Source organism: Salvelinus sp. IW2-2015, linkage group LG23 (assembly GCF_002910315.2).
Source record: "Salvelinus sp. IW2-2015 linkage group LG23, ASM291031v2, whole genome shotgun sequence".
NCBI classification, from domain to species: Eukaryota; Metazoa; Chordata; class Actinopteri; order Salmoniformes; family Salmonidae; genus Salvelinus; species Salvelinus sp. IW2-2015.
The window spans coordinates 45,073,332-45,100,661 of NC_036863.1; the positions used below are offsets into that span (position 1 = coordinate 45,073,332).

The following is a 27,330-nucleotide window of genomic DNA, read 5'->3' on the forward strand; positions in this document are numbered from 1 at the left end:
AGCTTAGTAGCAACCCCCCTAGACATGGCTTAGCCTCTTATGGGTTAAAGGTTAGGGATAGGTTCAGGGTTAGTGGATAGAAAAGGACAGTGAAGATAGATTAGATTAGTCATGAATAAAGTGGAGGTGGATTCATCATGCATCCGTATAGCGTGGTTCTAGATCTGTTTGTATTGTCTTGCCAACTCCTACGGTTGTTGTCCATAGCACTACAGGAGTTGGCAAGACAGCACAAACAGGTCTGGGAACAGCCTAACGTCCTTCTATTTTTTTGGTTAAATGTAAAATAGTTTGGTGGTGAAATGCTATAAAGGATATGTGTTGATGTATGTCTCTGAACCCCATCCTTGTTATTCCAATGTGTAGCCTACTTGTGCTTATTTTAGTTTTATTCTACTGGTCTAATGGCCGCAGGTCTAAGTTGTTCCAAAAAATGTGGCTAAAGGTGTGACTCACTGTTGGTTTCCGAACTCAAACTTCCCCGGGCCGTTGCGGAGGAGGTTGCCTCGGATCCAGGTTGGGATGGTCCCACGCACCTCTGTGGCGATGGGCTCTGGGGTCTCCTCCACGGACCGCACCAGAGGGGCGATAGACTCCAGACCCTTCAGCTCTAGCTGGCTACACTTATTGAGCTCCTTTGGTTTGGCATCACTAGACGGTGTGGTGGTCGCATCTGCAAAAGAAATAGGAACTTTTATTTGTGTATCTCTTGAATGAGTAGGTGTGCCCAAACTTTGGACTGGTACTGTACCTCACTCAATTATTTTTCCCACTTTACTACAACTAAAAAATGGTTTGAATGCTGTATCAGGACATATGCCAAAACTATTAATATTGGAAATGTTTTTAAATGAGATTAGTTTAGTCAACTGGTTTTAGTTTTTTTGCATGCAATGTGTAATGCACATGTCTCACCTTCTCTGTCCTATGATTCCCACCCTGATCTATTTCACCTGTCTTTGTGCTTGTCTCCACCCTCCTCCATGTGTCGCCCATCTTCCCCATTATCACAAGTGTATTTATACCTGTGTTCTCTGTTTGTCTGCTACCAGTTAGTTTTGTTTCGTCAACCCTACTAGCATTTTTTTCCCTGTGTGCCTGTCTTTCTCTTGTTCCTGTTTTCTACTTTTCCCGGTTTTGACCATTCTGCCTGCCCCGACCCTGAGCCTGCCTGCCGTTCTGTACCTTGTCACACCACCCTGGATTACTGACCTCTGCCTGCCCTTACCCTGAGCCTGCCTGCCGTTCTGTACCTTTCGGACTCTGCTCTGGATTACTGACCTCTGTCTGCCATTGACCTGTCGTTTGCCTGCCCCCCTGTTTTTGTAATAAACTTGTGTTACTTCGAAACTGTATGCATCTGGGTCTTCTCCTGAGCCTTGACACCTATATATTCTAGATATATCCTATATATTCTACCACTGCTAAGGGCTATATCCAGGCACACCAAGTTGCGTCATGCATAAGAACAGCCCTTAGCTGTGGAATATTGGCTATATACCACTCCCCCTCGTGCTTTATTGCTTAATTATAAAATGTAATTATGAAGACTGTTTGGACTTGGCAAGAGATTTTTGCTCTGATTAACCTCAGTAAATACGTCTTAATTCTCCACACAAGGCCTCAGTCACAGTGAACTGTTTATACACCAAGCAGAAGCATAGTCTTACCACCAGAAAAATCACCACCACAAAATACTTTCACAAATCCTGTTGGGGCCTCATGCTTGCCTTGCAATAAACTTAAATGACTGAGATTGATCTCACTTTCGTTCCTCTTGAATATCCCCCCCCGCCAAGGGTGGCTGATACTTAATTTCCTGGGTGCACAATCTCTAGCTTAGTCTGTACAGTCAAATATCTATGTTCAGTAGGCTGTATGGTGAGCTGATTTCCCCCAGCTAAAGTTCTCTAGTAAGAGCTAAGACGCTAATATGTGTAAACTCTACATAGTTGTGTTCTGTGGATGTCACTGGGCAGGCTGATACCCCATTTCATGGGTGCACAATCTTTAGCTTAGACTGTACAGTCCAATATGTATGTTCAAATCATATAATAGGCTGAATGCTTAACTTCTCTAGGGTAGGGGGCAGAATTTTCACGTTTGGATGAAAAGCATACCCAAATTCAACTGCCAGCTACTCAGATTGGGATAGAAAACACTCTGAAGTTTCTAAAACTGTTTGAATCATGTCTGTGAGTATAACAGAACTTATTTAGCAGGCGAAACCCCGAGGACAAACCATTCAGATTTTTTTGTTGTTGAGGTCACTGTCTTTTCAATGAGTTTCATTGGGAAACCAGATTTCTAAGCGAATTGCTTGCAGTTCCTATGGCTTCCACTGGATGTCAACAGTCCTGAGAAATAGGTTGAGGTTATTCCTTTGTGTAATGTAGAAATACGGCCATCTTGAAGTCGAGTCACTCCAGGTGTCCTGGACATGCGTTTCAATCAAACAGAAGGCATGCTACATTTCATTTTAATCCTGTATTGAACACAGATCAGCCCTTCTTCAATTTTATCAATTATTAACGTTAAAAAATACCTAAAGTTGTATTACAAAAGGAGTTTGACATTTTTTGGCAAAGTTTACAGGTAACCTTTGAGATATTTTGTCGTTTGAGCAAGTTGGAACCTGTGTTTTTCTGGTTCAAACGCGCCAAATAAATTGACATTTTGGATATATTTCGAACAAAAGGACCATTTGTGATGTTTTGGGACATATTGGAGTGCCAACAACAGAAGCTCGTCAAAGGTAAGGCATGAATTATATTTTTATTTCTGCGTTTTGTGTCGCTCCTGCAGGTTTGAAATATGCTTATCTCTCTTTGTTTACTATGGTGCTATACTCAGATAATAGCATCGCATGCTTTCGCCGAAAAGCCTATTTCAATTCTGACATGTTGGCTGGATTCACAACCAGTGTAGCTTTAATTTGGTGTCTTTCATGTGTGATTTAATGAAAGTTTGATTTTATAGTAATTTTCATAGTAATTAATTTGAATATGGCGCTCTGTAATTTCTCAGGCTTTTTGCCCAGTGAGACAGTAGCGTCTTGCCTAAACTCAGATTTTTGGATATAAATATGAACTTTACCAAACAAAAAATACATGCATTGTGTAACATGAAGTCCTATGAGTGTCATCTGATGAAGATCTTCAAAGATTAGTGATTCATTTTATCTCTATTTCTGCTTTTTGTTACTGCTCTCTTTAGCTGGAAAAATGGCTGTCTTTTTCTGTGACTTGGCTCATACCTAACATAATCATTTGGTGTGCTTTCGTCGTAAAACCTTTTTGAAATCGGACACTTTGGCTGGATTTACAACAAGTGTAGCTTTAAAATGGTCTAAAATACTTGTATGTTTGAGGAATTTAAATTATGGGATTTCTGTTGTTTTGAATTTGGCGCCCTGCAGTTTCACTGGCTGTTGACGAGGTGGGACGCTACCGTAGAGAAGTTAATGCTGCTAACTTCACACTTGTTTTTAGAGTCCCACAATAAGAACTAAGATGCTAATATTTGTGTTAACGAGTGTTTCCCACTAGCGTTTTCTGTCTGCTATACAGCAGGTTACACACTCATTTTCAGCCGGGTAGCCTATTTTTTCCACTTAAATTAATTAGGCTACTTTTCAATTCTCAAGCCAAGCCCTCTCCCACTCGAACAGCACTCCAGTCCTTAGGAGTCCGGTTGGTGTCAGCCTCAGCTAACACACCAGAATCCAATAATCAACTAATCATGATCTTCAGTTTAGAATGCAATTAGTTTAATCAGCTGTGTTTGCTAGGGATGAGAAAAAAGTGTGACACCACTCCGACTGGAGTTGCCCATCCTAGCACAATATGCATCTCCTATTGACAGGACAGGCGCCTGTCAGTCACAAAGTTAACGATCACAGGGAAACTGTCTGTCCCGCCTCCCGGTACCTGTGTGTGTGTTATGTAGGCTGTGGTTGCAGTAGAGAGGATGAAAAAGAGAAGTTAATTTTAACAGTGACCAAGTAAGCTACTAAGGTCTACATTAGCATCAAATAGCCAAACAGAGTGGTATACCATCGAAAACGATGGAGAAAATGCATAACATTTTAATAACATGAAATATCTGTTCTATCATTCAGCCTACAGTAGCAGCCAATGTGTGGAGTTCAATGTAGGCCTATATTCCATTAGACTTTGGGGGGAAAAAAACATGCAGGGCTTGACATTAACCTGTTTATCCACTTGTCCTTCGAACAAGGAGGTTGTCACACCCTGATCTGTTTCACCTGTCTATGTGATTGTCTCCACCCCTGTCCAGGTGTCAGCTATCTTCAAATCAAATCACATTTTATTTGTCACATACACATGGTTATCAGATGTTAATGCGAGTGTAGCGAAATGCTTGTGCTTCTAGTTCCAACAATGCAATAATAACCAACGAGTAATCTAACCTAACATTTCCCCATTATCCCCTGAGTATTTATACCTGTGTTCTCTGTTTGTTGCCAGTTCGTCTTGTTTGTCAAGTCAACCAGCATTTTGTGTCTCAGCTCCTTCTTTTTCCAGTCTCTCTTTTCTCGCCCTCCTGGTTTCGAACCTTGCCTGTCCCAACTCCGAGCCCGCCTGCCTGACCACGCTGCCTGCCCCTGACCCTGCCGACCTCTACCTTTTCCCCCCTCTGGATTACCGACCTCTGCCTGAGCCTGCCTGCCGCCCGGTACTGTTGCCCCACCTCTGGTTTACTGACCCCTGCCTGTCTATTGCCTGCCCCTGTTGGAACATTAAACTATTGTTTATTCAACGTGGTCTGCATCTGGGTCTTACCTTCAAACCTGATAGAGGTGACTGGAAAAAAAGTGTATGTTGCAAGAAACCACTTTACAAAATAAAAAGCGTTATTATTCCCATACCATTATTGCAGAGAATCAGACAAATTATGCTACCCTCTGCCTATTGGCTACTTAGCCTATTCAAGCCCATCTCAAAATACAACACTGGCCCTTTAAGAAAAAAAACTTTTACCTGACTTGCTTTTCAACAATGTCTAGAAATGTACACATTTTGTGCTCTTGTAGGAAGCAATCACTCCCTCATTGCTGACTACACACGGTCTAATAACTCACTAACTAGCAAAGGATATGAACAACATGTGCACACTGGGCGACATGCAGCTCTTTGATCTCAAAACAAGCGCATCTGCTCATGATCACAGCTGTAAACACAGTCCTGTTCAAAGTAAATGTCACAGATCCATATATACAAATTATCTATTTGCATATAGGGCTCCCGAGTGGCGCAGTGATCTACGGCACTTCATCTCAGTGCTAGAGTCGTCACTACAGACCCTGATTTGATTCCAGGCTGTATCACAACCGGCCATGATAGGGAGTCCCATAGGGCGGCGCACAATTGGCCCAGCGTCGTTCGGGTTTGGCCTGGGTAGGCCATCATTGTAAATAAGAATTTGTTCTTAACTGACGAGCCTAGTGTTTTAGCTGGAACTTCTGGTTCTTCTTTGTTAAGCTTTTATGGCTTCCTGGCGGCCATGTTGGAAGACCACCACATTAAATATTCTGACAACAGCCGAGGAGCTACCACAACTGCATGATAACAGTGACTAAAACTAGTTGATTCATCACCACGGTCATTTTCTGTGGTGTATTTGGCTGCTCTAACAACGCAGGAAAGAAAACAGGAAAAAATATACATTTACAGATGTCCCACAATCATGAAACACCATTGGTGACACCAATGAGATAAGACTCAAGAACGGTCAGAAAAGCTAAGAAACCTTTTTGCCCGTCAAGACCTGAACCCAGACAGCTGTCAATACAGGGTTTGCCACGTTTATTTCATCACTGGTAAGTCAAGTCTGATCAATTCCAAGTTTAATTTAACCGTTATGCTAACCAGGTGTTAAACACCTACCCTAAATTAGCCAAAATGAGCTAGCTAGCTTGATAGCTTGTAGTCTAGCTATTAGCATGTGTCACCTGAGTTTCAAGTTTCGGGGAAGAATGTGGCCTTTGATTAACCTTTCATGCAATTCTACTACACTTTATATGGCATTAGCAGATTCTTTTTAAATACGATGTTTGTACAGGCCTACTCTTCTGACACTGACAACAGATAAATAAAAGCGACCTTGTCTTGAAAGCAACCATGTGCTCTAGGCCGAAAAGGGGTCCTGACTAAAAGGGATCCAGCTTTTGTCAAATGCTTTTTGACAAAAGCAGCTTTTGTCAAATTTTGCATTTGAGCTAACCTAACTAACCCTTAACTTAATTCTCCTATCCTGCTGTTTACATTTTCCTAATCTGCTATGAAATGTCAAACATTATGTTCATTTTACAAAAGCTGGATCCCTTCTAGCCATGACCATGAAAAGGGGAGACACAAATTGTACAATATGATGTCTACATACAGTAGCCTGGTGGATGGATATTATTGTCCCAAAAAAACTCCAGTGGTTATCATACATTCATATGATAACTCAATTATACTTTTTGAGAACTCTATGCATAAGAGGGAAAATGTAAGGACATGACATTATACGACAAATGCCTCAATGGGATAGGACAACTTGATGTGTTGACTATTGGTTGTTCCTGCCCAACAATATATTTAATATTTATATGACAATAAAACACCTGAATTAATTAATTAACAACCAAGGACTTCAAAGCCCTGATGATATAGGTAACCTGAAGAAGTGATATTCTAACATCAGGTGTGCTTCTCATTTCAAGACACCCATGTCAACTGGATTCCCACTGTGAAGATGAGTAATGCTGCAACAGCATCAGTTTCTACTTATCTGTTCTTTTCCAGATATGAAAGGAGACATCCCTCAGTTATATGAGATGGTTGTCATATGCTGTACTTTGGACAATCTGAATGGTTCTGTTGTGCCATTTAAGTAGAGATTACCTTCACCTTGGTGTCAAGACAAAAGTGCCCCCTTAAACTGTATGAATATATACAATGTAATTTGGAACTTGTAAAATCCTGTACTTTAATAATATGCTACATTATTGTATGGGTGAAATGAAATGTTGTCATCTCTGCTTTGCCTAGCCCCATTGAATAAAAAGTATTTCTTATAGCCCAACTATTGTCTTTCTTTTACACGTTTTACACATTTAGCATAGACAATGTCATTGTTGTGGTAGTCTTGGTAGTAGTAGTTGTATGTTTTAAGCTAAGAATCATCCCATTATCTCCTCTTTCCAGACATTTCACCACCTAAATTACAAGGGTTGGATTTGTACTGAACAATTTAGTTGCAGCACAAGTAATGTACAAAATATATTATAATGATTAGCTTCATACATTGTCGACTGGTATTGTATTTAAATTGAACATATAGCTGACAAATGTAAACAATGTGTGAGTAAAGCTATTCTCTGCTTCAGATGCACAATATCAAGGGGTAGAGCTGTTACGGTGACTATATTACTGCCACACTGGCAGTCACGAGTCATGAAGGCAGTCAAATTCCATGTGACTGTTTAGTCATGGTAAATTAGGCCTCTCCAAGCTCTGATGCTGCTGATGGTCATTAGTAGCCTACCAAACTTGCTAACTGCCTGGTACTCAGCACTCTATTGTCCCTCTAATCACCCTGACATCATTGCAAATGTGATCAAAAATCGAATCAAACACTTCATGAGAGCCCATGAGCTCATGTTGCTCAACATTTCTCTAGGCTTTGCAATTGTGTGAGAAAACAGACCGATTGCCTTGATTAAAAAGAAGAGGATTCCATCAGCTTACTATAGGCTAGGCCTCTCCCTAATGTCAATATGCCTTGTCCATTGCTGTTTTGGTTAGTCATTATTGTCTTATTTCACTGTAGAGCCTCCAGCCCTGCTCAATATGCCTTAGCTAGCCCTTTTGTTCCACCTCCGACACATGCGGTGACCTCACCTGGTTTAAATGGTGTCTCTAGAGACAACCTCTCTCATTGTCACTCAATGCCTAGGTTTACCTCCACTGTATTCACATCCTACCATACCTTTGTCTGTACATTATGCCTTGAATCTATTCTTCCGCAACAAGAAACCTGCTCTTTTTACTCTCTGTTCCGAATGCACTAGATGACCAGTTCTTGTAGCCTTTAGCCGTACCTTTATCCTACTCCTCCTCTGTTCCTCTGGTGATGTAGAGGTTAATCCAGGCCCTGCAGTGCCTAGCTCCACTTCCATTTCCCAGGCGCTCTCATTTGTTGACTTCTGTAACCGTAAAAGCCTTGGTTTCATGCATGTTAACTTCTTATGGCTGCAGTGGCAGTATTGAGTAGCTTGGATGAAAAGATGCCCAGAGGTGCCCAGAGTAAACTGCCTGCTCCTCAGTCCCAGTTGCTAATATATGCATATTATTATTAGTATTGGATAGAAAACACTCTGAAGTTTCTAAAACTGTTTGAATGATGTCTGTGAGTATAACAGAACTCCTATGGCAGGCAAAAACCTGAGAAAAAAATCCAACCAGGAAGTGGGAAATCTGAGGTTTGTATGTTTTCAACTCATCGCCTATCGAATACACAGTGGGATATGGGTCAGTTTGCACTTCCTACGGCTTCCACTAGATGTCAACAGTCGTTAGAACTTTGTCTGATGCTTCTACTGTGAAGTGGGGCCGAAGGAGTGAGGAATGAGTAAGGTCTGCCATGAGCTGACCATGCTCGGACCATGCGCTTTCACATGAGAGGGAGCTCTGTTCCATCGCACTTCTGAAAACAATGGAATTCTCCAGTTGGAACATTATTGAAGATTTATGTTAAAAACATACTAAAGATTGATTCAATACATCGTTTGACATGTTTCTAATGACTGTTACGGAACTTTTTGACATTTCGTCTGCTTTTAGTGAACGCGCTTCGTGACTTTGGATTTGTTTACCAAACACGCTAACAAAAGTAGCTATTTGCACATAATGATGGACATTACTGAACAAAACAAACATTTCTTGTGGAAGTGTGAGTCCTGGGAGTGCATTCCGACGAAGATCAGCAAAGGTAAGTGAAGATTTATAATGCTATTTATGACTTTTGTTGACTCCACAATTTGGCGGGTAACTGTATGGCTTCCTTTTGTGGCTGAACGCTGTTCTCAGATTATTGAATATTGTTTTTTTGCCGTAAAGCTTTTTTGAAATCTGACACAGCGGTTGCATTAAGAACAAGTTTATCTTTAATTCTATGTAAAACATGTATCTTTCATCAAAGTTTATGATGAGTATTTCTGTTATTTGATGTGGCTCTCTGCAATTTCTACGGATATTTTGGAGGCATTTCTGAACATGTCGCTAATATAAACAGAGGTTTTTGGATATAAATATGAACTTTATCGAACAAAACATATATGTATTGTGTAACATGAAGTCCAAAATCGGGACCATCTCTGATAGCTATAGGACCACAGTGACTGTCACAAATTTGAGGTTTTAATGACCTAGTAAATTCGATGACTTGGAGGTGAAATATATCAAATGTATTCAGGAAGAGCTCGGCCTGCATGAAGCCCCATGCCGAGTCTGAGTCACCCGGGTCTCAAAAGGAAAAGGCTCGAGCCCAGTGTGTTGACTGGGTACAGTATGACGCAAGACCCCACACTGCTTTGGTGTGCTCTGCCAGCAGTTGTTTGCCAAGTGTGCTAAGCTGAATCCTGCAATACCTGCTGAAAAATAACATTACTCCAATTTGTATAACTGTAATGGTTCTAGTGTCTTACACGCAATGGTAGCAAAGCCCACAAACACTTTGCACACGTTTATATAGATTTGTTTGTATTTTTTGAGTAGATAAATGGTCAGAGACAGGGGTGTGAAGGTGAACAGAAAGGCACTGGCGCGACAAACTACCCTTGCTGACTCTGCCTGGCCGGTTCCCCTCTCTCCACTGGGATTCTCTGCCTCTAACCCTATTACGGGGGCTGAGTCACTGGCTTACTGGTGCTCTTCTATGCCATCCCTAGGAAGGGTGTGTCACTTGAGTGGGTTGAGTCTCTGACGTGATCTTCCTGTCTGGGTTGGGGCCCCCCTTGGGTTCGTGCCGTGGGGGAGATCTTCGTGGGCTATACTCGGCCTTGTCTCAGGGTAGTAAGTTGGTGGTTGAAGATATCCCTCTAGTGGTGTGGGGGCTGTGCTTTGGCAAAGTGGGTGGGGTTATATCCTGCCTGGTTGGCCCTGTCCGGGACTATAGTCGGGCGGGGCCACAGTGTCTCCCGACCCCTCCTGTCTCAGCCTCCAGTAATAATGCTGCAATAGTTTGTGTCAGGGGGCTAGGGTCTCCTTTATTATCCGGTGTCCTTTGTGAATTTAAGTATGCTCCCTCTAATTCTCTCTCTTTCTCTTCTCTCGGAGGACCTGAGCCCTAGGACCATGCCTCAGGACTACCTGGCCTGATGACTCCTTGCTGTCCCCAGTCCACCTGGTCGTGCTGCTGCTCCACTGTGATTAGTATTATTTGACCCTGCTGGTCATCTATGAACATTTGAACATTTTGGCCATGTTCTGTTATAATCTCCACCCGGCACAGCCAGAAGAGGACTGGCCACCCCACAGAGCCTGGTACCTCTCTAGGTTTCTTCCTAGGTTCCTGCCTTTCTATGGAGTTTTTCCTAGCCACCGTGCTTCTATATCTGCATTACTTGCTGTTTGGGGTTTTAGGCTGGGTTTCTGTATAGCGCTTAGTGACATCGGCTGATGTAAAAAGGGCTTTATAAATAAATTAGACTGATAGTTATAGTTTTTTTATTGTGTTACTTTTTTATATTTTAGTTTATTTAGTAAATTACTCTTATTTTTCTTAAAATTGCATTTTTGGTTAAGGGCTTGCAAGTAAGCATTTCACGGTAAGGTCTACACCTGTTTATTTCGGCGCATGTGACAAATAAAATTTGATTTTGATTTGATTTCAACCAAAACTAGATATCAAGCAAAATAAGTAAAACATTATTTATGAAGAAGTTGTCTTAATCTGGTTGTCAACTGGTTACGCGGCGTACCGGCCAGATTTCAACCAGTAAAATACATCTTTATCATGTCGTATGCCCACTGGGTTGTTTTCTGGCACATTTCTATGCGCCAGCACAAAGTGCTGGCGCATAGGCTTACTGTGGCTTACTCACCTGACAGAATAAAATCAATGACATATATCCTTGCCATTCATAAATCATACAACGTAGTTATATGTCCATGGTATCGCATCGGGACAAGTAAACTAAAGACATTGTTTGTATTTTCGACTTGCCAGACAGTTGCTATGTTTTCATCAACTTGTCCAGTGCTTTCTGGTCTACACCGTTGAATAAAAATGTTTTCCATTACTCATTTGAAATTGTGCATGATTAAATTGGCGACAGCTTGTTTGCCTTCCCACCTATCTGTTTCATGTCTCAAGTAGCCAGTGAAAGACAGCATGTACCACAGCCAAAGAAAGTTTGCCAAAATAAAATTCACCCTCTTACTGCTAAAAATGTTGTTGATCTTTGGAAAATGTCTCATATAGGCTATATGATGTTTTCATTACACATTTCACAATGATTTTTTGTTATTGTCTAATAAACCTGGGTCAGTGTAAACCTGCCTAGTAGCTATGTTTCCATCCAATTGGTGATAGATTTTCATGCAAATATAAAAGAAATCTGCATCAAAACAATGTTCATTTTCCCACCAGACAGGTGTTTCCATCAAATTGACTTATTGCAGATAAAAGGCTGTGCGTGATGGCATAATGCACATACAAACACATTTTGCGGTTAAATTCCCATGTACCAAATAAAATAGAGGGGAGACTGGGGATGATGGTAAAACGTTTCACTTTTTCGTTAGTTTCTCAGAGATCGGGTGTTCAAAACTTGATCCAAACAACCTACATCTGTCCTTTACAAATTGTTATTTGTAAATCAAACTGCAAATGCATGGTGTGCATGGTGTCTTAAATACAAGGCGTAGACCACCACTCAGGACAATGGATCTAATCCCAGAAGCCGACCAAAACAATGGCGCCGCAGAAGGGGCAGACGGAGCGGCCTCCTGGTCAGGCTCTGTAAACGTGCACGTCGCAAATGTCCAGTCTCTTGACAACAAGACGAAATTCGAGCAAAGGTTGCCTTCCAGAGAGACATCAGAGATTGTAACATTCTCAGTTTAACAGCAACATGGCTCTCTCACCGGGCTTCTCCATGCATTACGCCGACAGAGATAAACACCTCTCTGGGAAGAGGAAGGATGGGGGTGCTTGCTTCATGACTAACTTCACTGGGGTAGGGGGCAGCATTCGGAATTTTGGATGAAAAGCGTGCGAAAAATTAAACTGCCTGCTACTCAGGCCCAGAAGATAGGATATGCATATAATTAGTAGATTTGGATAGAAATACACTCTAAAGTTTCTGAATCTCTTAAAATAATGTCTGTGAGTATAACAGAACTGATATGGCAGGCGAAAACCAGAGGAAAATTCAACCAGGAAGTACTATTAGGCTGTTTTTCCATTGAAAGCCTATCCACCATTCAAAGACTTAGGACCCAGTTCACGGGCTCTGTGGCTTCCTCTACATGTGGTCAGTCTTTAGGCATTGTTTCAGGCTTTTACTCTGAAGAATGACGGAGATACAGCACTTTCAATCAGAGGCCAGTGGAAATTTCCAGACATCAGCCATGCGCCTGATCGGGAACGCGCCTTTCTTGTTTCTCCTTTCCTATTGACGAAGCTTTTGTTCGGTTTAAATATTATTTAATATTATGACCAAAACAACTGGAGGATTGATTTTAAACATTGTTTGGCATGTTTCTACAAATTTTTATTGTACTTTTAAAAAACTTTTCATCTGGACTTATTGCACGCGCCTTAAGCATTTGGATTACTGGAGAAAACGCGCTAACAAAAATGAGGTTTTTGGTCATAAAGAGGGACATTATTGAAGAAAACAAACATTTATTGTCTAACATGGAGACCTGGGAGTGCCACCAGATGAAGATCATCAAAGGTAAGTGATTAATTTTAATGCTATTTCTGACTTGTGACATTCTCCTTGGCTGGAAAATGGCTGTATGGGTTTCTGTGACTAGGTGCTGACCTGACATAATCGCAAAGTGTGCTTTCGCCGTAAAGCCTTTTTGAAATCTGACACAGCGGTTGCATTAAGGAGAAGTTTATGTTTATTCGTGTGTTTAACACTTGTATCGTTTATCAATGTTTATGATGAGTATTTCGGTAATTTGATGCGGCTCTCTGCACTTTCACTGGATGTTTGTTTGAGACAATGCATTTCTAAACATAATGCGCCAATGTAAACTGAGATTTTTGGATATAAATATGAACTTCTTCTAACAAAACATACATGTATTGTGTAACATGAAGTCCTATGAGTGCCATCTGATGAAGATCATGAAAGGTTAGTGATTAATCTTCTCTATTTCTGGTTTTTGTGAAAGCTATCTTTCGCTGGAAAAATGGCTGTGCTTACTGTGGTTTTGTGGTGACCTAACATAATCGTTTGTAGTGCTTTCGCTGAAAAGCATATTTGAAATCGGACACTTTGGTGGGATTAACAACAAGATTACCTTTAAAATGATATAAGACACATGTATGTTTGAGGAATTTTAATTATGAGATTTCTGCTTTTTGCATTTGGCGCCCTGCACTTTCACTCGCTGTTGTCATATCATCCCGGTAGCGGGATGGCAGCCATAAAAGGTTTAAGGAGAAGTGCATCTAAAATTCCATGCATAACACTTGTATCTTTTAGCAATGTTTATTATGAGTATTCCTGTAAATTGTATTTTGGGATTTCTGTTGTTTTAAATTTGGCGCCCTGCAGTTTCACTGGCTGTTGAAGAGGTGGGATGCTACCGTCTCACGTACCCTAGAGAGGTTAAGAAGTGCATTGGAGATGTTGTACCCACTGTGACTATTAAAACCTACTCTAACCAGAAACCATGGATGGATGGCGGCATTCGCACAAAACTAAAACTGCGAACCACCGCATTTAACCATGAAAAATGTCTGGGAATATGGCTGAATATGAACAGTGTAGTTATTCCCTCCGCAATGCATTCAAACAAGCGAAATGCCAGTACAGGGACACAATGGAGTCACAATTCAACTGCTCATACACGAGACTTATGTGGCAGGGTCTACAGGAAATCACGGACTACAAAAAGAGAACCAGCCACGTCACGGACACCGATGTCACGCTTTCAGACAAACTAAACACCTTCGTTGCCATCTTTGAGCATAATACAGTGCAACCGTCCTCAACCGCAAGGCGGAAGGTGCGGTCTGCACAACGCGTCACCGGGGGCAAACTACCTGCCCTCCATAACACCTATAGCACCCTATGTCACAGGAAGACCAAAAAGATAATCAAGAACAACAACCATCCGAGCCACTGCCTGTTCACACCGCTACCATCCAGAAGGTGAGGTCAGTACATCAAAGTGCATCAAAGCTGGGACCAAGAGACTGAAAAACAGCTTCTATCTCAAGGCCATCAGACTGCTAACTCAGAGAGGCTGCTGCTTACATAGAGACCCAATCACTGGCCACTTTAATAAGTTGATCACTAGTCACTTTAAATAAGGCCACTTTAATAATGGTTACATAGCTTACATTACTCATATCATGTGTATATACTGTATTCTATACCATCTTGCCTATACCTTGCCTATGCTGCTCGGCCAACGCTCATCCATATATTTATATGTACATATTCTCATTCACCCCTTTTAGATTTGTGTGTATTAGGTAGATGTTGGGGAATTGTTTGATTACTTGTTAGATATTACTGCACTGACGGAACTAGAAGCACAAGCATTTCGCTACACTCGCCAATACAATTTGATTTCATTTGAAGTGTTACAATTTACTCCATGGTCTGGATTAATTGTAACAGTGTTTGGGGTGAATTGTAACATATTTGAAAAGGTGCATCAATCAGAGATCATGGATCAGTAATTATTAAATGATATATCACTAATTATTGAACAGCTTTATTGAGACCATGAGAGCAACATTGTCTTGTTTACATTTTGTTTCACAGAAATAATAATAAATAATAAAATGCTTATTATTTTCCCCTCCACTAAATGGTATTTCTCAACCAAACTAAAACTAGGCTAAACACCTGGACATTTATGGTGTGTGTGTCTGTGTGTGTGACTGAATGTTGAACATGTTCACTTAATCAGAGTCACCGTTGTGACAGTGGTATGGCTGTCATGTGGCACAGGCTTGGTGGGCCCATAACTTGCATTCGCAGCACTGCACCCAGACCTCCTTGGACTTGAATAGGTAAAGTTTTCCTCGTTGGAGTAGTCTGAATCTTCTGGTTCAATGTACTTTGTTTTGGATTTTTTCTTAGGCAATGAGGTGTTTCCCAGCCACAGCCTGATACATGTGAAGTGACTGGAGAGGTTTCCTGGGAGGCAGCTGGAGAGGTGGCCTGGGAGGCAGCTGGCGGGGTGACCTGGGAGGCAGCTGGAGAGGTTTCCTGGGAGGCAGCTGGAGAGGTGGCCTGGGAGGCAGCTGGCGGTTGTGACCTGCGGATGCAGCTGGAGGTGTGATCTGGGAGGCAGCTGAGGAGTGACCTGGAGAGCAGCTGGAGTGGTGGCCTGGGAGGGAGCTGGAGAGTGGCCTGGGAGGCAGCTGGAAGATGGCCTGGGAGGGAGCTAGAGGTGGCCTGGGAGGGAGCGGAAATGTGGCCTGGGAGGGAGCTGGAAAGGTGGCCTGGGAGGGAGCTGGAAAGGTGGCCTGGGAGGGAGCTGGAAAGGTGGCCTGGGAGGAAGCTGGAAAGGTGGCCTGGAAGGCAGCTGGAGAGGTGGCCGGGAGGCAGCTAGAGAGGGGCCTGGGAGGCAGCTAGAGAGGTGGCCTGGGAGGCAGCTAGAGAGGTGGCCTGGGAGGCAGCTGGAGAGGTGGGATGGATAGCAGCGGGCACAGTGGATAAATCAGATGCCCTCAAGAGATACTGACAACTTCTGCTCATCCATGAAGACCCTGTTTCCACTACGGTAGCCTACATGAGGAAGCTCTCTCAACCCCTTCTCCAGTAGCTTCTTTCTCTCTTTGCAGAATAAGTACAGAGTCACATGACATATACCATACAACTTTGCAACCAATCTGATTGACTTCCCCTGCTCTGCTACATAATTTGACGCTCTTCAAAGTGTGGAGAAGTAATTCCCTATATGTCTTTCTTTTCCATGATCTTGAGTAAAAGTAAAGATACCTTAATAGACAATGACTCAAGTAAAATACTACTTAAGTCTAAAAGTATTTGGATTTAAATGATGTATCAAAAGAAAATCTAATTGATCAAATATACCTAAGAATCAAAAGTCAAAGTATAAATCATTGCAAAGTCTTTATATTAAGCAAACCAGACGGCATACAGTAATTGTCTTGTTTTTTATTTATTTACGGATAGCCATGGGCACGCTCCAACACTCAGACATAATTTACAAACGATGCATGTGTTTAGTGAGTCCAACAGATAAAAGGCTGTAGGGATGGCCATGGATGTTCTTTTGATGAGTATGTAAATTAGACCATTTTATTGTCCTGCTAAGCATTCAAAATGTAATGAGTACTTTTGGGTGTCAGGGGAAATGTATGGAGTGTATCATTTTCTTCAGGAATGTAGTGAAGTAAAAGTAAAAGTTTTCCAAAATATAAATAGTAAAGTTAAGTCAAGTACCCAAAAAATCTACTTAAGTAGTACTTTCAATTATTCTTACTTAAGTACTTCACACCACTGGATTGTAGGAATGCTGAAAGTAAAAGAAAGCATGTACAGAAAACATCCAGTTTTACTCTGGGTTAGTTGTAACATTTTCTCACAAGTGTTTACAACTAACCCTTGCAGCCATTACCTAGCTTCACTTTTAGATAAATGTTAACATTTTGGTTATAAACCTGATATACAATACCAGTCAAAAGTTTGGACACGCCTACTCATTCAAGGGTTTTTCTTAATGTTTTACTATTTTCTACATTGTAGAATAATAGTGAAGACATCAAAACTATGAAATAACACATATGGAATCATATAGTAAACAAACAAGTTTTAAACGAATCAAAATATATTTTACATTCTTCAAAGTAACCACCCTTTGTCTTGATAAGAGCTTTGCACACAGCTTTGAACCCATGTTTTTTTTTTTATTGTCTTTTACCAGATCTAATGTGTTATATTCTACAACATTAACTTCACATTTCCACAAACTTCAAAGAGTTTCCTTTCAAATGGTATCAAGAATATGCATATCCTTGCTTCAGGTCCGGAGCAACAGGATCCTTTCGAGTTTTCTTTATAAATAAATGACATACTGCAATTCACAAAGATAATTGAAAACATGTTGAAATTCTTTCACTAATTTAACTGATGTGGTTCTATGACGTCTTAACAGGAATGGACCCAGAACTTAAATGAGCATCTGTTGTTTATTTTAGAGACCTATGTTCGATTTGAATAAGTGCCCATCACACAATTTGTTTTGTAACCTTAAATTCATTTCTTCAAGATAATTTGGGCAATATTTTCTTTTTTAATAAAATACAATTTTAAAAACAAACAATTGTGGCAATTCATGTCTTCCAGTACAATACTTTAATCTCAAGAGAAGACAGGTTAAATGTTAAAAAAAAGTTTTGATATTCTCTTATTAGAAAATAGTCCTGAACATATAAGCCTAGACCAGCGTTTCCCAAACTCAGGACTCCAAGGAGTGCACATTTCGTTTTTTTGCTGTAACACTATACAGCTGATTCAGATTATCAAAGTAAAGTACTAAGTGTATTAAGTGTTTTGTAAGGATGGTAAAATAATACTCCACAAAAAGTGCTCATTTTCTATGTTACTTAGTCAAGAAAAACATTGCATTTGATGTGGATGTTTTGGGTCTTTCTTTTGGGTATTTGGGATGAACTGAAAGCACGTATATCCAACCAACAGGACATTAAAAACTGTAATATCGTATGTTTCACCGAGTCGTGGCTGAACGACGACATTAAGAGCATACAGTTGGCTGGTTATACACTCTATCGGCAGGATAGAACAGCAGCCTCTGGTAAGACACGGGTTGGGGGCCTATGCATATATGTAAACAACAGCTGGTGCACTATCTAAGGAAGTCTCGAGGTTTTGCTCGCCTGAGGTAGATTATCTCATGATAAGCTGTAGACCACACTATCTACCTAGAGAGTTTATCTGTATTTTTCATAGCTGTCTACATACCACCACAGATCAATGCTGGCACTAAAACCGCACTCAATGAGCTGTATACCGCCATAAACAAACAGGAAAACGCTCATCCAGTAGCGGCACTCATAGCGTCCGGGGACTTTAATGCAGGGAAACTTAAATCAGTTTTACCTCATGTCTATCAGCATGTGCAATCAGAGGAAAAAAAATCAAGACCACCTTTACTCAACACACAGAGACACATACAAAGCTCTCCCTCGCCTTCGATTTGGCAATTCTGACCATAATTCTATCCTCCTGTTTCCTGCTTACAAGCAATTAAAGCTGGAACACCAGTGACTCTGTCTATAAAAAAACTGGTCAGATGAAGCAGATGCTAAACTACAGCTCTGTTTTGCTAGCACAGACTGGAAAATGTTCCGGGATTCTTCCAATGGCATTGAGGAGTACACCACATCAGTCACTGGCTTTATCAATAAGTGCATTGAGGAAGTTGTCCCCTCAGTGACTGTACGTACATATCCCAACCAGAGGCCATGGATTACAGGCAACATTCGCACTGAGCTAAAGGCTAGAGCTGCCACTTTCAAGGAGCGGGACTCTAACCCAGAAGCTTATAAGCAATCACGCCATGCCCTCCGATGAACCATCAAACAGGCAAGCATCAATACAGGACTAAGATCAAATCGCACTACACCGGCTCCAACGCTCGTCGGATGTGACCGGGCTTGCAAACTATTACAGACTACGAAGAGAAGCACAGTCGAGAGCTGCCCTGTGACACGAGCCTACCAGACAAGCTAAATATCTTCTATGCTCGCTTTGAGGCAAGTAACACTGAAACATGCATGAGAGCATCAGCTGTTCCGGACGACTGTGTGATCACGCTCTCCGCAGCCGATGTGAGTAAGACCTTTAAACAGGTCAACATTCACAATGCCGCAGGACCAGACAAAATACCAGGACGTGTACTTTGCGCATGCGCTGACCAACTGGTAAGTGTCTTCACTGACATTTTCAACCTCTCCCTGTCTGAGTCTGTAATACCAACATGTTTCAAGCAGACCACCATAGTCCCTGTGCCAAAGAACACTAAGGTAACCTACCTAAATGACTACCGACCCATAGCACTCACGTCTGTAGCCATGAAATGTTTTGAAAGGCTGGTAGTGGCTCACATCAACACCATTATCCCAGAAACCCTAGACCCATTTCAATTTGCATACCGCACCAACAGATCCACAGATGATACAATCTCTATTGCACTCCACACTGCCCTTTCACACCTGGACAAAAGGAACACCTATGTGAGAATGCTGTTCATTGATTACAGCTTAGCGTTCAACACCATAKTGCCCTCAAAGCTCATCACTAAGCTAAGGACCCTGGGACTAAACACCTCCCTCTGCAACTAGATCCTGGACTTCCTGACGGGGGACCCCCAGGTGGTAAGGGTAGGTAACAACACATCCTCCATGCTGATCATCAACACAGGGGCCCCTCGGAGGTTCGTGCTCAGTCCCCTTCTGTACTCCCTGTTCACTCATGACTGCACGGCCAGGCACGATTCCAACACCATTATTAAGTTAGCTGATGACACAACAGCGGTAGGCCTGATCAACGACAATGATGAGACAGCCTATAGGGTGGAGGTCAGAGACCTGACAGTGTAGTGCAAGGACACCAACCTCTCCCTCAACGTGATCAAGACAAAGGAGATGATTGTGGACTACAGGAAAAGGAGGACCAAGCACGCCCTCATTCTCATCGACGAGCTGTAGTGTAGCAGGTTGAGAGCTTCAAGTTCCTTGGCGTCCACATCACCAACAAACTAACATGGTCCAAGCACACCAAGACAGTCGTGAAGAGTGCTCGATAAAACCTATTCCCCCTCAGGAGACTGAAAAGTTTTGGCATGGGTCCTCAGATCCTCAAAATGTTTTACAGCTGCACCATCGAGAGCATCCTGACGGGTTGCAACACTGCCTGGTATGGTAACTGCTTTGCCTCCTACCGGAAAGGAAGTACAGAGAGTAGTGCGTATGGCCCAGTACATCACCGAGGCCAAGCTTCTTGCCATCCAGGACCTCTATACCAGGCGGTGTCAGAGGAATGCCTTAAAAGTTGTCAAAGACTCCAGCCATCCTAGTCGTAGACTGTTCTCTCTGCTACCGCACGGCCAACGGTAGCGGAGCGCCAAGTCTAGGTCCAAGAGGCTTCTAAACAGCTTCTACCCCCAAGCCATAAGACTCCTGAACAGCTAATCAAATGGCTACCCAGACTATTTGCAGTTTTCCTCTTCTACGCTGCTGCTACTCTTCGTTGTTATCTATGCATTGTCACTTTAATAACTCTACCTATATGTACCTATTACTTCAATTACCTGGACACCAGTGCACTCTTACATTTGTTGGGGCTATTTTCTTAAAACTGCATTGATGGTTAAGGGCTTGTAGGTAAGCATTTCACTGTTGTATTTGGCGCATGTATTTGGCGCATGTATTTGGCGCATTTGGCGCACAAATAAGATATGATTTGATTTACACAAATATTAGCGTCTTAGCTCTTATTTTGGGAATCTAAAAACCAGTGCGAAATTAACCACTTTAAGCATTCAGCCTATTTTATGTATTTAACATACATATTGGACTTTACAGCCTAAACTATGAAATAGGGTATAAAGTATCAGCCTACTTGGTGACACCCACAGAACCACTATTTTTGCACAAAAATGAATTCTCACACAAGTTTTCGAATACCAATGTCCATTCCGATATTCTAATATTCCTATAACGTATTCTATCAGCAGATGTTTCTGCATTAAAGCATACCGTAAGACAGTGTTACAACATATCCTTCAGACGGTATTCATACCCCTTGACTTATTCCATATTTTTTTGCATTACAGCCTGAATTCAAAATAGATTATACATTTAAAAATCACATGTACACATAATACCCCATTATGACAAAGTGAAAACAGGTTTTTAGAAATGTTATGCACATTTATTGAAAACGAAATACAGATATATCTCATTTACATAAGTATTCACATCCCTGAGTAAATACATGTTAGAATCACATTTGGCAGAGTTTACAATTCTGGGTCTTCCTGGGTAAGTCTCTAAGAGATTTACAAACCTGCATTGTACTATATTTTTCAAGTTGGTTGTTGATAATTGCTAGACAGCCATTTTCAAGCAGATTGAGGTCAAAACAGTAACTCGGCCACTCCGGTACATTCACTGTCTTCTTGGTAAACAACTCCAGTGTAGATTTGGACTTGTGTTTTAGGTTATTGACCAGCTGAAAGGTGAATTCATCTCCCAGTGTCTGGTGGAAAGCAGACTGAACCAGGTTTTCCTCTAGGATTTGCTTGTGCTTAGCTCCATTCCTTATATTTTTCATCCTGAAAAACTCCTCAGTCCTTAACGATTACAAGCGTACCCATAACATGATGCAGCAACCACTATGCTTGAAAATATGGAGAGTGGAACTCAGTAATGTGTTGTATTGAATTTGCCCCAAACCTAACACTTTGTATTTAGGACAATTGATTTGCTTTGCCACATTTTATGCAGTATTATTTTAGTGCCTTGTTGCAAACAGGATGCATGTTTTGGAATATTTGTATTTTGTACAGGCTTCCTTCTTTTCACTCTGTCAATTAGGTTAATATTGTGGAGTAACTACCATGTTGTTGATCCATTCTCAGTTTTCTCCTATCACAGCCATTAAACTTTGTAACTGTTTTAAAGTCACCATTGGCATCATGGTGAAATCCCTGCGTGGTTTCCTTCCTCTCCGGCAACTGAGTTAGGAAGGACTCCTGTATCTTTGTAGTGACTGGGTGTTTTGATACACCATCCAAAGTGTAATTAATAACTTCACCATGCTCAAAGGGATATTCAAGGTATACTTTTTTATTCATACTCTTCTACCACTAGGTGCCCTTCTTTGCGAGGCATTGGAACACCTCCCTGGTCTTTGTGGTTGAATCTGTGTTTGAAATTCACTGCTCGACTGAGGGAACTTACAGATAATTGTATGTGTGGGGTACAGAGATGAGGCAGTCATTCAGAAATCATGTTAAAAAACAATTATTGCACACAGAATGAGTCCATGCAACTTATGTGACTTGCTAATCACATTTTTTACTTTGTCAAAACAAAGTGGTTGAATACTTATTGACTCAAGACATTTCAGCTTTTCGTTGTTAATGAATTTGTAAAAAAAAAAATGAAGAAAAAAAGAAGAAAAACATAATTCCACTTTGACATTGTGGGCTATTGTGTGTAGGCCAGTGACACACAAATCCAATTTAATCAATTTAAAATGCAGGCTGTAAATCAACAAAATGTGGAAAAATAAATACTTTCTGAAGGCACTGTATGTTCCCATTGCAAACAAGAAAGTAAACAGCCAGCATTATTATAGTCTCTATGACCAACATGTCTTATCTTTCAGTCAAACAGGCTATTCCAGAATACCATTTGTATGTGCCACCTGTTTTTAGTAAGGACAGGATACACACCCACACCGAGGGCAACAACAGTCACGTGCAGCTATAATATGCAGTATAGGAAACAACAGTAAAATGCGGATATAATAAGCATTAATATGTAGCCTAGCTAACAACAGTAATATGCAGCTATATGCTGTAAAATGTAGCCTAGGAAACAACCGTAAAATGCAGCTATAATATGCAGTAATATAGCATAGGAAACAACAGTAAAATGCAGATATAATAAGCATTAATATGTAGCCTAGGAAACAACAGTAATATGCAGCTATATGCTGTAAAATGTAGCCTAGGAAACAACCGTAAAATGCAGCTATAATATGTAGTAATATGTAGCCTAGGAAACAGCAATCACATGCAGCTATAGTACGCAGTAAGATGTAGATTATGAAACAACTAATATGCCAACAGCTGGAGCCTAGGGGAAAACTGTCATATTCAGCTGTAGCCTAGGATACAAAAGTAATATGAAGCTGTAGGTTATAGATAAAGAGAATAACAAGATATAGGATTAACCTTTAAAGAGGAGAATAACCTTACCTGATACCTCAAGCTTTATTGGTGGCATTGCTTAGAACACTGCTGCTGCTGTGTGAATAATTCAGTGTGTTGAATTCAGTTAGCTACAGTGGTCTACTGTCCTTTTATAGAGAAAGCTTTTTTTTGCTGGTTGCTCTCTACACTGCACGCTAGTGAGCTACACACTGTACTGGCAGTCAATATGGAGGCGGTGGATTATATAATCCTGGTATATAACCCATTGCTGAGGAACAATGGGACAGGGAGGGGTGGAGAGAGTGGAAAGTGAGCCAGCATCATTCAGGGAGGAGAATACAGGGACAGTTATAGAACAGTCCCTTTTCTGACCATCACACCAGGGTCGGGGGTTCATTTCAATGTATAGAGGCAGAGAACCATTGTGATAGGTCCTGTTTCACTGTAGTACTTTTTTTGTTTACTTCCTGAATTGAATGAAATGACTGCTTCTCACAGGCAATTCTTGTAGTTTTAAGCATTTTTTTATTTTTTTTGCATGTTGTTTCCTAGGATGTGTAGTGCTTTTAGGCTTGAACTTGAACCTTTAGGCTAAGTCATCTTGCAGTGGGAAGTGATTATGACCACATCTGGGTTATTTGTACAGCTTACCTCACAGGGGCAAGGGTCAAATGAGTTTCATTGCTTTCATCCCACACACACACACACACCTCTACTATTAGTATTCAACTATTCTCTAATGGCACTATAATGAAAAATGCATAATAGTTCTCTGTATCTATACATCCACTGGACATTTAAACCAATATATTGTGTATTTTTTTAATCAACTGGAAGGATGCTGGCCTGTTCAAATTATGGATATCTGAAAAACATAAATACTTTTGTAATAAAATAAGAAAATGGACATAGAGAATAGACTGGTGGCAGTCAATGTGCTCTGGGGGTCTTCACTTTCCCCGGTTTAGTCAGTGGGTCAAACATATATGGCCGGACATATACTGTGTATGGGCTAAAGGCTACACGCAAAGACAGTGTAAACCTGTTACACGTTCAGATCATCTCTGATATACTAGCATACAACTCCCCCGTGTGGCTATTCAGATGATGGCTACACAGTGTAGTACAGTAGAACCTTGGGACATTTATTACTACTCCTTGAAAACCAATGCACAAATAAATAAAAATATTACTTAGAATGAAATAATGAAAAGAAAAATCCCTTATTAGGCTATACAGTCATTCTACACGGCCTTTGAATTCAGTTTTAGAAACACACTTTTGGTCAGTTTTTGTTTGAGGGTCATGCGGCGAGCTATGCATGCCTAGTTTGTTAATTTACCCTAGCAGATGCTCTTATATTCCCATGCACTAATCGCAGTCAACGCAAATCTATTTTTAACAACAATATCATGAAATAAAATTAACTTAAAAATGATACTTTCCCAAATGAACAAAAGTTGCAAATGCATATAGGCCTAACTGATGATATGCAGTTGCTGTGTTCTAAAAAACGAATGGCTTTTTCTCAAATTCATTGATGATCAGATACTTTTTAATGAAATGTTTATTTCACCTTTATTTAACCAGGTAGGCCAGTTGAGAACAAGTTCTCATTTACAACTGCGACCTGGCCAAGATAAAGCAAAGCAGTGCGGCAAAAACAACAACACAGAGTTACACATAAACAAACGTACAGTCAATAACACAATAGAAAATGATATGTACAGTGTGTGCAAATGTAGAAGAGTAGGGAGGTAAGGCAATAAATAGGCCATGGAGGCAAAATAATTACAATTTAGCATTAACACTGGAGTGATAGATGTGCAGATGATGATGTGCAAGTATAGATACTAGGGTGCAAAAGAGCAAGAGGATAAGAAACAATATGGGGATGAGGTAGTTGGGTGTGGTATTTACAGATTGGCTGTGTACAGGTACAGTGATCGGTAAGCTGCACTGACATCTGATGCTTAAAGTTAAAGAGGGGGATATAAGTCTCCAGCTTCAGTGATTGTTGCAATTCGTTCCAGTCATTGGCAGCAGAGAACTGGAAGGAAAGGCAGCCAAAGGAAGTGTTGGCTTTGGGGATGACCAGTGAAATATACCTGCTGGAGCGTGTGCTACGGGTGGGTGTTGCTATGGTGACCAGTGAGTTGAGATAAGGCGTGGCTTTACCTAGCATAGACTTATAGATGACCTGGAGCCAATGGGTTTGGCAACGAATATGTGGTAAGCGCCAGCCAACGAGAGCATACAGGTTGCAGTGGTGGGTAGTATATAGGGCTTTGGTGACAAAACGGATGGCACTGTGATAGACTACATCCAGTTTGCTGAGTATAGTGTTGGAGGCTATTTTGTAAATGACATCGACGAAGTCAAGGATTGGTAGGATAGTCAGTTTTACGAGGGAATGTTTGGCAGCATGAGTGAAGGAGGCTTTTAATTTTGGATTGGAGATGCTTAATGTGAGTCTGGAAGACCAGTTTACAGTCTAACCAGATACCTAGGTATTTGTAGTTGTCCACATAAGTCAGAACCGTCCAGAGTAGTGATGCTGGGAGGGTGTGGGCAGCAATCGGTTGAAGAGCACGCATTTAGTTTTACTTGCATTTAAAAGCAGTTGGAGATGGATACAGAATGTTGTCGTCTGTGTAGAGGTGGATCAGAGAATCACCAGCAGCAAGAGCGACATCACTGATATATACAGAGAAAAGAGTCGGCCTGAGAATTGAACCCTGTGGCACCCCCATAGAGACTGCCAGAGGTCCAGACATCAGGACCTCCGATTTGACACACTGAACTCTATCTGAGAAGTAGTTGGTGAACCAGGCGAGGCAGTCATTTGAGAAACCAAGGCTATTGAGTCTGCCGATAAGAATGCGGTGATTGACAGAGTCGAAAGCCTTGGCCAGGTCGATGAAGACGGCTGCACAGTACTGTCTTTTTATCGATGGCGGTTATGATATCGTTTAGAACTTTGAGCGTGGCTGAGGTGCACCCATGACCAGCTCGGAAACCAGATTGCATAGTGGAGAAGGTACGGTGGGATTCAAAATGGTCGGTGATCTGTTTTATAACTTGGCTTTCAAAGATTTTAGAAAGGCAGGGCAGGATGGATATAGGTCTATAACAGTTTGGGTCTAGAGTCTCTCCCCCTTTGAAGAGGGGCATGACCGCGATACGAAAGAGAGGTTGAATAGGCTAGTAATAGGGGTTGCAACTCTTTTTAGAAAGAGAGGGTCCAGATTGTCTAGCCAGGCTGATTTGTAGGGAGCCTGATTTTGCTGCTCTTTCAGAACATCAACTTCCTGGATTTAGGTGATGGAGAAGCGGGGGGGAGGGGGGCTTGGGCAAGTTGTTGGCCGGGGTAGCGGTAGCCAGGTGGAAAGCATGGCCAGCCATAGAAAAATGCTTATTGAAATGATCGATTATCCAAGATTTATCGGTGGTGACAATGTTTCCTCAGTGCAGTGGGCAGCTGGGAGGAGGTGCTCTTATTCTCCATGGACTTTACAGTGTCCCAAAACTTTTTGGAATTAGTGCTACAGGATGCAAATTTCTGTTTGAAAAAGCTAGCCTTAGCTTTCCTAACTGACTGAGTACATTGGTTCCTGACTTCCCTGAAAAGTTGCATATCGCGGGGGTTATTCGATGCTAATGCAGAATGCCACAGGATGTTTTTGTGCTGGTCAAGGGCAGTCAAGTCTGGAGTGAACCAAGGGACCTGTTCTTAGATCAACATTTTTTGAATGGGGCATGCTTATTTAAGATGGTGAGGAAAGCACTTTTAAAGAGTATTCAGGCATCCTCTACTGACGGAATGAGGTCAATACCCTTCCAGGATACCCGGGCCAGGTCGATTAAAAAGGCCTGCTCGCTGAAGTGTTTTAGGGAGCGTTTGACAGTGATGAGGGGCGGTCGTTAGACCGCGGACCCATTACGCACGCAGGCAATGAGGCAATGATCGCTGAGATCCTGGTTGAAGACAGCAGAGGTGTAGTTAAGGGGCAGGTTGGTCAGGATGATATCTAAGTGGGTGCCCTTGGTTACGGATTTAGGGTTGTACCTGGTAGGTTCCTTGATAATTTGTGTGAGATTGAGGGCATCTAGCTTAGATTGTAGG

The 27,330-nt window shown here is 41.5% G+C and overlaps 1 protein-coding gene across 2 annotated transcripts in view; it reads right to left on the bottom strand.

Moving 5' to 3' along the window:
* Positions 1 to 23,526, bottom strand: part of bco2a (beta-carotene oxygenase 2a) — a 107,914-nt gene extending 84,388 nt beyond the window's left edge. Inside the window, exons 1-2 of one of the 2 annotated variants that reach the window (XM_070434673.1) lie at positions 23,250 to 23,526; positions 457 to 673 (exon numbers count right to left, since the gene is read on the bottom strand). In XM_070434673.1, coding sequence (XP_070290774.1) covers positions 457 to 673; positions 23,250 to 23,277 — 245 coding nt within the window. In that variant the 5' untranslated portion in view covers positions 23,278 to 23,526. The remainder of the gene's footprint in view (positions 1 to 456; positions 674 to 23,249) is intronic. The other variant, XM_023969128.2, reaches the window with a different exon arrangement.
* Between the last annotated feature and the right edge of the window lie 3,804 nt (positions 23,527 to 27,330).